The sequence below is a fragment of the Grampus griseus genome (assembly GCF_964374135.1).
Source record: "Grampus griseus genome assembly, chromosome: 12".
In the NCBI taxonomy this organism is placed as follows: domain Eukaryota; kingdom Metazoa; phylum Chordata; class Mammalia; order Artiodactyla; family Delphinidae; genus Grampus; species Grampus griseus.
Genome location: NC_139006.1, coordinates 27747015 through 27761101, shown reverse-complemented (window position 1 = coordinate 27761101; position 14087 = coordinate 27747015). Strand labels below are relative to the sequence as shown.

General features: G+C 42.1%; 1 protein-coding gene across 2 annotated transcripts in view; it reads right to left on the bottom strand.

Annotated features, from left to right (window-relative positions):
* PTPN2 (protein tyrosine phosphatase non-receptor type 2) overlaps positions 1-14087 on the bottom strand; it is a 76316-nt gene that overhangs the window by 40710 nt on the left and 21519 nt on the right. For both annotated transcript variants that reach the window (XM_082668136.1, XM_082668135.1), the window contains exon 2: positions 9983-10073. In XM_082668136.1, coding sequence (XP_082524262.1) covers positions 9983-10073 — 91 coding nt within the window. The remainder of the gene's footprint in view (positions 1-9982; positions 10074-14087) is intronic.

Sequence of the window (14087 nt, the reverse complement as noted above, 5' to 3'; positions counted from 1 at the left end):
ACGTTATACAGTAATAAACCCTATGGGAAAAAAGAGCAGAGTAAAGGGCAGCTGTGCTGGGAAGGGGGGCAGGTTGCAATTCTAAACAGGTGGTCAGGTTGGGCCTCACTGTGACAGTGACACTGAAGCAAAGACTTAGAGGAGGTCAGCCACATGAATATTTCGGTCAAGAGTGTGCCACGCACAGAGAAGAGTGAAGGCTTTGTGATGGGTACGTGCCTCACGTCTGGGGATGGCGACTGCGGCACAAGCCCCGTGAACAAAGGAAAGAGAAGCGCCTGAAACTTAGGTTCAGAGTTGAGAGATCCTGTACTGATTCATTAGTCTAAACTCCTAAATCCAACTATCAGAGAATAGAGGCTTCTACTTCCGTTTTCTCGTAGCACCTACCAGCACGGTGTCATAACAATTTAGGCTAGCAAGTGGTCAAGAATTGTTTATACAATGAATTCCAGAAAATGTTCATATTCAAACTGTTAAGCTGTGGTAGAATTTTTTTAGAATGACATGTCACTATTAAAACACTCTAAACGTCAACAGGAGATGAAACTACAACTGACTTGAGGAGTAAAGTAATTCAGCAAAAAACAAGAGCTCAGAAAGCTTCAGGACTTTTTAGTAGAGGCAACTGGAATCATGTGGCCAGATGCGAGAGAACAGTGAGGGAGGCGAAGGGGCATGGGTGTGGCCCTGGGGTCTGCTCTGGCTCCATTGGTCCCCATGGCCGAAGAAGCCGCTGAGACCTGCACGGAGCAGGGCGGCCCCCGGAGGTGCGGGCCCGGGACCCGAAACCCAGCACTGGTCTCCTGGGCCTCTTTCTCATCCGTTAAGAGGAAACAGCCAGACTACACTCGTCCTTCACCACTATTTCTACTGACTGACCCTCATTTATACCCTAAACGTGTCAAGTACAGAACTCCTCAAAAAGTCCTATTTTATCTTAAAAATTTACAGAAACTTAAAAATTCTACTTTGCTATGTATCTGTATTTTAATATATCAACCACTCCTTCCCCCAATGCCCGTTCTGAGTACAATGGATGGTCCTGGAGGATGTGCCCGGCTTCCTCACTGACTTAAGGGCTCTCCCTGCAGCCCCGGCGCAGCTCCAACACCAGAGCTGTCCACATGACGCGGTGGCTACAGGTGGGGCCTGCCGTGACGAGGCTCCAGCCCGCTCAGCGCCCAGGCCTCAGCCATCGGCATGGCCAGGGACCCTGACAAGTTCACTGCATCCCACCCCCACCTTGCACAGTGCCCTACCCAGGACCCGATTCAGGAAGGCTGTGAAATCCAGAAACCTGGAAAAACACTGGAATAACCCTCAGACCTGATCCCCGTCTCTTCTTTTGCAGGCATCACTCGTGTGGAGCCGTTTTATCGCGTGTGCAAACTCATGCACCCACCACCACAAGCTCCTCTGTGCCCCCTTCAGAGTCTCTCTTCCCTGGCCCCGTCCTGACCCAGTGATCTGCCCTCTCCCGTAACGGCGGCACCATTCCCAGAACGCTGTATAAATGGAATCACGCAGGAGGTAACCTTGAGACTGGACTCTGCTCAGTGGGAGTCCTCTGGGGCCCACCCAAGCTGCTGCAGGGCACGGGGAGCTTCCCACGGCAGGAACAAAAGAATCACGGTGTGTTGACCACTTACCCACTGATGGACACTTGGGTCGTTTCCAATTTGGAGCTCTTACAAACAAAGCTGCTCTGAACACCCATGTTCACACTTCTGTGTGGACATAAGATCGCAATTCTCGGAGATAAATGTCCAGTAGTGCAGCGGCTGCGTCATATAAGGTAATCAAGAAGCTGCCACACCATGTTCCAGAGCAGCCGCACCATCCACCGTCCTCTGTTCTCCCCGCTGCGTAGGAGATCCAGCTTCTCCATGTCCTTGGAGTCTGCAGCCCTGTCATTTCAACTCCTCTAGTATGTGTGTCACAATCACTCACCACCATGGTTTTAATTTGCTTTTCCCTAATGGTTAGTGATGTTTTTCGTGTGCTTATGTGCCATCTACGTTCATCATCTTCTGCCCATTTCTGAACTGGACTGTTTGGGGTTTTTACTGCTGTATTTTCAAAGTTCTGTATATATTCTAGATATGAGTTCTTTGTGGTTTATAAATATTTTCTCCCACTCTGTCCTCGTCTCTCCATCCTACTAACGGGGTCTTTCACAAAGCAAAAGTTTTAAATTTTGGTTTAGTCCAATTTGTTGATATTTTTTCTTTTATGGATTGTGCTTTTGATATCATGTTAAGAACTCTTCACCAAAAACTAAAAACGGAGATAGAACCAAAGGTCAAAATCCTAACAGTTAATGAGAAAACTTTTAAGTAAAAGAGCTGTCTACACAATGGATTTTGAGAATAAGTGCATTTAGTCTTTATTTTTTAATGACTTTTTAAAAATTAATTAATTAATTAATCAGTTTATTTATTTACGGCTGCGTTGGGTCTTCATTGCTATGCGAGGACCTTCTCTAGTTGTGGTGAGCGGAGGCTATTCTTCCTTGCAATGCATGGGCTTCTCATTGCAGTGGCTTCTCTTGTTGCGGAGCATGGGCTCTAGGCACACGGGCTCCAGGAGTTGTGGCACTCAGGCTCCAGTAGTCGTGGCACACGGGCTCAGTAGTTGTGGCGCATGAACTCAGCTGCTCTGTGGCATGTGGGATCTTCCTGAACCAGGGCTCGAACCCATGTCCCCTGCACTGGCAGGCACCAGGGAAGTCCCACTCTTTATTTTTAAACTTCAGATGTGATGAGGAAGAATGTTAGCAAATATTTACAGAACAGTTACCATAACATTTAAGTTATATCTATACTTATTCTGATTACTATTATACAATAGTTTTTATCTAAGTGTGCTTAGCAAGAAAGATGACAAACACATTCTTGTCATGTATAAAAATCTGTTTTCATAAATTGAAAGTCTATTGTCTTGTAATTCTGAGACTATCAAAATGTTTATTAATTATTTGTCTGTGAATTTTCTGGATTATCTATGAAGAAAAAAACCATATAATTCATAACTGTAGTGGTTTTGAAACTTGCCCACAGTTCTTTGTGACAACTCTCCCCTCTTGAACCCGGATGACGTGGTACCTCGCCCTAATGAACAGAATGTGGTGCAGGTGATGTGTGACTTCAAAGGAGAGGTGACACAGGCAGTGCAGCTCCCGGCTAGACTCCAAGGATGCTCACTCCTGCAACTCAGGGGCTACCGGTGAGGAAGTCCAGGTCACATGGAGATGCCATGTGCAGGTGTTGCAGCTGACGGTTTACCACTGGGTGAGGGTCCAGGCGACCCAGCCCGGCCACCACCTGAGCTATGCTGCCTGGGAGACGGTGAGCAAGACCCGCCTGCGTCCAGTCAGCCTCCCGATTCCAGACGTGGCGAGTGACTGTTAGGGTCTGAGGGGGTTAGTTAGACAGCAGCAGTTTCCAATCCTTATGCCTTCGTTTCTTATTCTTCTCTTACTGTAGTGTCTGGGACCCAAAGTACAATGTCAAGTGGAAGTGGTACTTGTGGGCACCCTTGCCTTCTCCTCGAGTTTTAAGAATGTTTGTAACACATTATCATTAAGAGTGATGTGACTGTAGGTGTCCTCTCATGTTAGTTACAGAAGTTTCCTTCTGTTTCTAGTTTAATACGTTATTTGTTTTTAATCAGGAGCAAGAACTGACTTTAAATAATCTTTTTGCATCTATCGAGATATTCATAAGGCTTTTTCTCCTTTGCCTTGTTACTAAGGTTAATTACATTTATAAGACTGTCTAATTCTAAGCCACCCTTACATTGCTAAAATAAACTTAATACAGACACTACTGTATTCAGTTTTTTAACCTTTCTTTAGGATTTTTACATCTACATTCATGACGTAGATACGCCTGTAACTTTTATTCCTCTCACTAAACTTTTCTGGTTTGGACATCCAAATTATCTAATAGCCTCACAAAAGGAATTGAGGAGTATTCTCTTTTTCTGTTCTCGGGAAGAGTTTTTATTATTATTAAGACACGCCTGTTGGGACTTCCCTGATGGTGCAGTGGTTAAGAATCCGCCTGCCAGTGCAGGGGACACGGGTTCGAGCCCTGGTCCAGGAAGATCCCACACACTGCGGAGCAACTAAGCCCGTGGACCACAACTACTGAAGCCTGCGTGCCTAAGAGCCTGTGCTCTGCAACAAGAGAAGCCACTGCAATGAGAAGCCCGCGCACCGCAATGGAGAGCAGCCCCCGCTTGCCGCAACGCAACTTACAGAAAGTGCCGCGCAGCAACAAAGACCCAACGCAGTCAAAAATAAATAAAATAAATAAATAAATTTATTTTAAAAAGACACACCTGTTAAAGCATCTAGTCCCAGTGTTTTCTTAGTGGAAACATTTTTTTAATTAATTTAATTTATTTAGCTGTCACAGGTCTACTTAGACTCTACTTCTCCTTTAATCTGTGTTGGTAAATTCTATTTTTCCAAGAGTCTGTTCCATTTCTTCTAACTGATCACATTTATTGCCATAATTGTTTGCAGTACTCTAGCTTTTTAATTCCTTTTACATCTGTATTGATGTTTCCCTTTTTTCTCCTAATGCTGTTTATATGCACCTGTCTCTGTCTTTCTGGGGTTTCTGTTTTGTTTTTAAATATTTACTGTATGTATGTATGTATGTGTTTGTTTATTTATTTATTTAGCTGCGCTGGGTCTTAGTTGTGGCATGCAGGATCTTTGTTGTGGAATGTGGGATTTTTTTAGTTGAGGCATGTGGAATCTTTTTAGTTGAGGCATGCGGGATCTAGTTCTCTGACCAGGGATTGAACCCGGGCCACCTGCATTGGGAGCATGGAGTCTTAGCCACTGGACCACCAGGGAAGTCCCTGTCTCTCTGGTTTCTATGTTTGTTTTATTTTTCTTGCCCAATCATGCCAGTTTATTAGTCTTATCAAGGAACTAATAATTTGGTTTTGTTTGGCCCTTTGATTTCTATTCTTCTTTTATTTTTGTATTATTTCCTTTCTGCTTTTTTTTGGGGGAGGCGGTTTTATTCTGTTACTTTTACTCTAAATTGGGTTAGACACTTAGCACTTTAATTTTCAGCCTTTTGTTTTAATACAAACATTTAAGACAGCATATTTTTTTGCAGTACTCTTTTTGCTGCTTTATGCAAGTTCTGATAAGTAGAATTTTACCTATTGTTCACTTTTAAGTTTCCATTATGATTTCTTCTTAACCCATGAATCATTTAGAAATCTTTAAATCTCCAAATTTATAGGAATTTTTATCTTTTTATTAATTTATAATTTAATTGCATTACGGTCAAAGAACATGGCCTGTAAGACAGTAATTCTTAAACTGTTTTAAGAGTTACTTCCACAGCCTAGTCAATTACAAATATTCCATGTAAGTCCTAGAAGAATGTGAATTCTCTAATTGTTGGAGAATAGGTTCTATATATAACGTCTTATATATTTTTCTTATTAAATAAAGCTTAACTGTGTGGTCCAAATCTTCTACTTCTTTACTAATATTTTGCCTTAAGAAGTCTGTGAACGGGCTTCCCTGGTGGCCCAGTGGTTAAGAAACCGCCTGCCAATGTAGGGGACTCAGGTTCAAGCCCTGGTCCAGGAAGATCCCACATGCTGCGGAGAAACTAAGCCCGTGCGCCCCAACTACTGAACCTGCGCTCTAGAGTCCGCGAGTCACAACTACTGAGCCCACGCACCACAACTACTGAAGCCTGCGCGCCTAGAGCCTGTGCTCCGCAACAAGAGAAGCCACCACATTAAGAAGCCTGCACACTGCAACGAAGAGCAGCCCCCGCTCGCCGCATCTAGAGAAAGCCCACGCACAGCAACGAAGACACAACACAGCCAAAAATAAAAATAAATTAACCAAATAAATGAAAAAAAGTCTGTGAATATAGAATTGTCAATTTATTTCTGTAATTCTATTCATTTTTGCCTTATATACCTTGAGACTATTTTATTAGGTGAATACAAATGTCACAGCTGATACTGCCATGTGTATTCAGAGTAGCTCTGCCATTTGCTGAAATCTTTTTTTAGGAGGTGGGGAGCACAGAAAGCCTGGATGTCTTCCTTACTTCCTCCCCACCTAGCAATTTATTTAAAAAGTGTGTTTATTGAGAATCTTCTTGTTTTGTGGCAGTAAGAAACTATGGACTATCTAACCTGCCACATTACTGGAATCAGAAGTCCATGTGTTACTTTAAACACTGATGGATGAACCTTGAGGGCATTATGCTATGTGAAAGAAGCCAATCACAAAAGAAACACTATATGATTCCATTTCTATGAGGCACCCGAAGTGATCAGACTCTGAGAAAGAGGAAGTAGAATGGTGACTGCCAGGGGCTAGGGGAGGGGGTAGGGTTTCAGTCACACAAGATGACAAGAGCTGTCATACAACAATTGTGCATACAGCCAACAACACCGTGATGGACACCTAAAAACTGTTAAAAGGGTAAATTTATGGTATGTGTTTTTACCACAAAAACAAAACAAAAAACTACTCTTTCACCTCCTTTTAGATCAAATAGTAAACTGGGATTTCTACGTGCAAAGCAAATATAGTAAGGAATATTTCAAACTCTGGCAGCTGTCTCTAACAGTACAAATACAATTCTCAAAGTGATGACTACAACCTTTCTTTTCTCAACCAACCACCTTCTGGCCAATCTCTTCTACAATTACCTCATGGTTAAGTGAGACAAATAAGGCATCTTTTCAGTCATGGCAATTATACAAAGACCGTAGACTTCTTAAAATTCTTTCTATTTCAAAATACCCCTCTTTGGGACCTGCCTGGCTATCCAGAGAGTTAAGACTCTTGAGCTCCCAATGCAGGGGGCCTGGGTTCAATCCCTGGTCAGGGAACTAGATCCTGCATGCATGCCACAGCTAAGAAGCCCACACACCACAACGAAGATCCTGTGAGCGGCAACTAAGACCCGGCACAGCCTAAATAAATAAATAAATAAATATTAGAGGAAAAAAAACACCCCACAAAATACCCCTCTTTGAATATGTACCTCATATTCATACCTTCAAATGTAGTTTCAAGCTGGGCATATAAGAATCACATAAGGAGTTTGTTTAAAAATACATTTCCAGACTTGATGAATCAAAATCTAGAAAGATCTGTGATGCTAAATTAAAAACAAACAAACGAAAAACAATTCCTTTTGATTGCTTGCAAACATGTCATCGTCTGCTTTGCACTCAGTATTATCTATGTTTATTTCCTGTATGGATGTTTAGAAATTCTTTATATGAAAAATAACTGCTGGTTTAAAAGACTATTTTAATAAAGTAAAAAAAAAAAAATTATCTTAAAAGCCACCCCTAACTCCTTAAGCAGAGCTGAGTGCCTCTTCTCGGCTCCACCAGCACTGTGCCATCTCCTGACACACAAAGCACAGCAGGCACGTACACGCACACACACCCCGCCCCACACTGCACGTATGTTGTTGGCAGGCAGGGCGTGTGGACTCACGGTCCTCTCAGGCACAGCACAATGGCGGACATGCAGCTGGTTTTCAATACACGTTTTCTGAACCAAGCCAACAACTGTACAGGACTCTATGGAAATGATCTAACGACTCTCAATCAAGAAAGGTATACCAGCATCACCTCAGGAACTTTGAAAAAATACCTATTCCCAGGTTCACCTGGATTTAGTGGAAGTCACCAGCTCCATGACCTCCTCTCCTGTATGAGGATAACACCCCGGGAAGTGGTTGTTTAGATGGTATTTGGGGGAAGAGGACTTTGAGTGAAGTCGGTCAAAGAGAGAGGAAGCCTATTCCAAACGGGAATGACATTCGAAAACTGTTAAAAACAGGGCATGTTGGTGCCAAGTGAGTCACCAAAACAAACAATTTGTAGGAAAATGGCTACAAAAGGCCTTGTGTGGTAACGCTAAAGCACTTTAACTTTTCATAAAACTGAGGAGCACGACTGAAGACAGGAGTGGAGGACAGACTTGCATCACACACAGATTGCTCTGGATACCGTGTGGGGTTCGGACTGAGGTGGGAACAGAATAGAGACCAGTTAAGAGGCTGCTGTAATAACCCAGGCCTGAACCAAGCCACTATGAACAGAGAACAGATTTGAAATATACTGTGGAAATGGAATTATAATTACTTAGTCACCAACCAGATGTGGGAGCTGAATGAGGGAAGAGAGGTCTGAGTTTCTAGCTGCAGCAAGTGTGCGGCTAGTGGTAGCCCTTATGAACATGGGGATAAAGCAGAAAGAACAGATTAGGGCTGGGACTGAGGGACTGTGGGGAAGGAATTCTGAGCCTGAGGTGGCTACAGCACATCAAGACAGAGAAGTGCGTAAGTGGGTCTGTAGCCGAGAATAGAGACGTAGGCTGCAGATGAGATCTGGGGTCAGAAGCAGAGAGATGGCAACTGAACTCACAGAAAATGAGGCCATTCACACAAGTGAAGAGCGGGAGACAAAGGCAGAGACAGAGCCCTGAAGACAAAGACAACTGAGGAAGAGAAGTTCTGAAAAGGCGTGATCAGCCAGAGAAGTAACAGCAAAATCAAGAAAAATATGGACTTAGGGAAGGAAGGCACGGTTGACAATGTCGGAAGTCACAGAGGGCTAAGAAAAAACACCGATGGAAAGTCCCTCATTGCATTAGAAAACTAGAAAGCGCACAGTACTTTAGAATAAAAGTTTCAGTGGGGAGGCTGGGGTAGAACCACGGCTGAAGAACGCGTGGGTGATGAGAGTGGAGAGAGACAGGGTGGTGCACGCTTCTAAGATTCTGTGTGTGTGTGTGTGTGTGTGTGTGTGTGCGCGCGCGTGCACATGCCTGTGTCTGTGTAGGTGACAAAGCAATAGCTGGAGTGCGATATGGGGGTTGGGGTCGGAAGAGATTGGAGCACATCTGAATAATAAGGGAAGAGAGTTATTAGAAAGAGGTTGAAGCTATGAAGAAGAGAGGTGATAGTGGAGCGTGAGGCCCATGAGGAAGCACCTGGCATCGAACACAAATGCAGCACACCAGCAGCCCTAAAGAGGATGCCTACGCTCACCCACTGAAACCAAACATGCGAATCCTCTGAGCAGTAAGGCAGCCTAATTCAATATCTGAAGGTGGGATCGATCAGAACAAAAATAAAATCACTTGATGAACACATTTTTAAAGCCCTGGTGTTATAACTGTTCACAAAACCCTGTGTGTGTGTGTGTGTGTGTGTGTGTGTGTGTGTGCGCGCGCGCGCGCATGCACATACATGCACACGCACAGCAGAATCTAAGTCCAACCACAGGGAACTGTTACATAAAGATTGACCTGCCCAAAGCCACTGTGGAAGCCACTAAAAGACTGTTCAGGACAGGAAACGTCTACGACATGCAACCACATGGGAGAAAAGCTGCAGGTCAGTGCGTGCAGGATTCCAGCTGAATTTAAAAGAATGTACATACACATTTACACAGACAAATACCAAAAGAATATAAACCCAATAGTATTTGCTTGTTTTTAAATGATGAGAGTTTTTTCTTTACACATTTCTATGTTTTAAAACTTTTAAAACTTTTCAAGTAGTAGTGAATACACACTACTTTTGTAATTCGGGGGAAAAGAATTACACCAATAAATATTTTAAGTAATACTTATAAAAGCTATGGAATAATATGAAAAGAAGTAGATATATATGACTACACATATATGATTACAATTATTTTGAAAAGAGAAAAATCATGTGTAAGAAAAAAGGCTGGTAAGAAATACATCAGTTAATGTGTTGGAGGAGGAAATAATTATGGGCAATTTTCCTTCCTTCTACTATTTTATGCCTTGAAAATTTTCTTTAAAGAACATATATTACATTAGTATGAAAAAAAAATCACCATACTTACCAACCCCGACCCCAACCTTTTCCACCATGTCCCGCCTCCTACGACACACACACCCACACCCCCCGCAAGTACTTACATGGGCTTACATCTCTGTATCTGTTTCGATTTCTGTTTTCTGGAAACTTGGCCACTCTATGAGGATAGTCATGGGACTCACTGCGAATTTCCTTAAAATAACAAAAATATATTTTAATATTTCTCTTAAATTTTATATAGCAAAACAGATACTTTCCCAGCCAGTATAAAATAACTTTCGGGCTTCCCTGGTGGCGCAGTGGTTGAGAGTCCACCTGCTGATGCAGGGGACACAGGTTCGTGCCCTGGTCCGGGAGGATCCCACATGCCGCGGGGTTGCTGGGGCTGTGAGCCATGGCCACCGAGCCTGCGCATCCGGAGCCTGTGCTCCGCAGCGGAGAGGCCACAGCAGTGAGAGGCCCGGTACCGCAAAAATAAATAAATAAATAAATAAATAAATAAATAAATAAATAAATGAATAACTTTCACTGAGCACTTAGTATAGGTCAAGTACTATGCAAAGCACATCATCGACGTGACCTCATTCAATTCTCATAACACCAGTGGGAAAGATTATCTTCCCCATTTTGTATGTCAGGGGTGACAGGCTTTCAGGAGTTAAATGATCTACCAAAGGTCCCACAGCTAGTGAGTGTGAGACCCCAGGATTGAACCAAGGTCCTTCAAGCAGAAGGCTCTGCTCTCATACACGTTCACTGCCCTGCCATGTTCAACACCTACAGCAACGTTAACAGTTCATGTGACAACTGATGCAAAGGAGGAAGCTAAGGTTACCACATCATACTCAAATTTCCAACTAAACTCTCTGAATATTATCTACCTATACTTCAGAGCTTCTATCTTAAAATTTTAATCTATTTCTTTATCTTCATGCCATATAACTGTTACTTTATTCTGAGCCCCGGTATTCTCAAATTTTATTTCTAGAGCTACAAATGCTCATTTTAGGACCCTTATGGTTCTTGGTATTCCACTACAGAAGAACTTCTGTGCCAGTATGCCTGCACTAGGCACTCAGCTACTTGCTGTATCCATCATGACCAGCTTTTTCTCCCAAATGGAACATTATTCTAAGAATTCAGATAAAAACAGAAACAGGGGCTTCCCTGGTGGCGCAGTGGTTGAGAGTCTGCCTGCCGATGCAGGGGACACGGGTTCGTGCCCCGGTCCGGGAAGATCCCACATGTGGAGCGGCTGGGCTGCTGAGCCTGCGCGTCCGGAGCCTGTGCTCCACAATGGGAGAGGCCACAACAGTGAGAGGCCCGCATAACGCAAAAACAAAAACAAAAACAAAAACATAAACATACCAAAAAAAACCCCAAATAGTATGCATTAACAGCAAAAATTAATTTGGGCTTTTGCTCACACTACCATGTCTGGAGAAACAGTATTTTAAAAGTTAGGCACCAAGACTTCCCTGGTGGTGCAGTGGTTAAGAATCCATCTGCCAATGCAGGGGACACAGGTTCAAGCCCTGGGTCCAGGAAGATCCCACATGCCGCAGAGCAATGAAACCTGTGTGCCACAACTACTGAGCCTGCGCTCTAGAGCCCGTGAGCCACAACTACTGAGCCCACGTGCTACAACTACTGAAGCCTGCGTGCCTAGAGCCCATGCTCCGCAACAGGAGAAGCCACCGCAATGAGAAGCCCGCGCACTGCAATGAAGAGTAGCCCCTGCTCGCTGCAACTAGAGAAAGCCCGTGCACAGCAACAAAGAGCCAACTCAGCCCAAAATAAAATAAAATAAATAAATAAACCCATTAAAAAAAAAGTTAGGCACCAGGTAATTTTATAAATTAAGCATAAATAAGTTATTCAGGTAATTTTCCTACAGTCCTGCCTGCCACCACCCAACAGCCCTAGGACAGGTAACTTTCTAGCTCATATTTTTACCCAATGGGCCTTCCAATACCCAAGAGTAGGGAACAGAGACCACCTCTCGGCGCAAGAAATCACAGCCTCTTTGTGCAAAGAGCATGGGGGTTCAACATATGTTGGTGCAGTCCTTTTGGAAAATGCGATCTGCCACACACACAGGAACAGAAACACACACATACACATGTTACAATTGTTGCTACTGACTTTTTAATGCTACTCTCACACCCAGCAATCTTGCTAAGCTCTCTAACATTTGGTAGCTGGTTCTGAATCTCTCGATACCAGCAAACAGTGATAATTCTGTCTCCCTTATACTTCGTATTTCTCATTCATACCTCTTATTTCTTTTTCTTATCTAATTGCATTGGCTAGGACCTCTTATTCAATGTCAAATAGAAATATTTTTTCCCTGATTTTGAAAGAACTGCTTCTAAGGTTTAACCACTAAGTGTAATATTTGCTTTAGGTTTCTGGTGGATACCCTTTTCAGGTTAAGAAGGTTCCCCTCAGTAACTTCTAGTTTACTAAATGTTTCTTTCATGAATGGGTGTTGAATTTTACTCAATGTTTACCCTGCATTCATGGATATTTAACTTTTCTCCTTTAATCTGGTAATGTATTGAATTACAATAATAGATTTTCATTTAGATATGCATTTAAGGTTCCTCCATGTCTTTTCACGGCTTGATAGCTCATTTCTTTTTAGTGCTGAATGATATTCTATTGTTTGGGTGTACCACCATTATTTTAAGATGTATGTATCTACATTTTTAAGTTGAATTGACCTCTAATTTTCTTGTCCCATGCAATTTATTCAGTTTTAGTATCAAAGCTCTACTAGCCTCATACAATAAGTTGGACAGAAATATTACCTTTTAGCTTCAAATACTTTTCCATGAAAGCATATCAACAAATTACTGTGACTGGATGAAAAAATAAATAAAGCTTCATTTCCACTGATTAATTATAGAAGTTTTTAAGTGTCAAATAATAAGTTTTATAGGTAAAGTTAAACACATTCAGGCCTTGGCTTTTATCTGTATAATCTCAAACACTTCAGAGTCGAAACACTACAGAGTTCAAGTAATTTTATATTCCAAGTTAATAATTGATATAAAAGAAAAACATTAATTTAAAACAATACTAAAACATGCATGTTGAGAGATCTTCTGCATCAAATGCAGAGAAAATAATTGACAAGAATAAGAAATTCTAAGAACATCAGGCAGGTGAGGAGAGTGAAGAAGTGCTCCAACACTTTGCTGCAGAGCGCATACTGCTGTAATGTTTCTGTGAGAACAATTTGATAAGGTTATAAGTTTGAGCCACCAATTTTGCCTCCAGGAATTTATATCGCATACAGCCATATACCTGTGTGTACCAGGATGTTCACTGTACGTAACAGTGGAAAACTGGCAGCAACCTCAGTGCCCTGCAGGAGTAAAGCAGAGGTGAGGGGAAGCTAGGGGGACAGGAGGGAACCAGGAAAGGGACACAAGTGCTGCAAACACTTGTGTGGGCTGGTCTCAAGGACACACTGTGAAAAAGGTATGAAAGACGTTGAGTAGCTCCCAACTCCATCCACTCAAACATAACTATGCCTGAGAACACAATGAATAATTCTAGAAGGAGTCAAAATACTAGTAACTTGTGGGGCAGAAGACTGGGGGACTGAACATCTAGGGGAGGGTAGAAATTTATATAACTAAAAATTTGCTTTAATTATAAAATATTTCAAACAAAAAAATATAGATAATAGGACACCCCATGTTCCCACCAGTGAGATTAAACATGTTACCACTTTTGCCATATTTGTTTCAAATTTCTTCTCTTAGAAAAGGTATAAAGTACATCAGACACAGCTTTTCTCTACCCTGCTCCTCTCTGCTTTCCAAAGTAACCTTCTGTCATTCTAACTGCTTTTTATTGGAAACCTTTTGTGCCATTTAAATTTTAAACCATACATTCACATATTCTTCAGTTTATATACTACTTAAAAATAAACTAGCTAAAATAGTAATAAATACTAGTGTAATATCAGTCTTAATGCTAATAAGTAGTTTTAAAATCACATCAAAAAGTTGTTGCAACACACAGATTGTGAGAAAACAGTTGCAAATCATATATCTGATAAGGGATTAATATCCAGAATATACTTTTTTTAAAAACTCCTACAACTAAAATATAAAACAATTTTTAAAAGGGCATTAAACAAGCCCTTCTTCAGTACTCCTGTTATGCTTATACACCCATTTTCCACAGTTA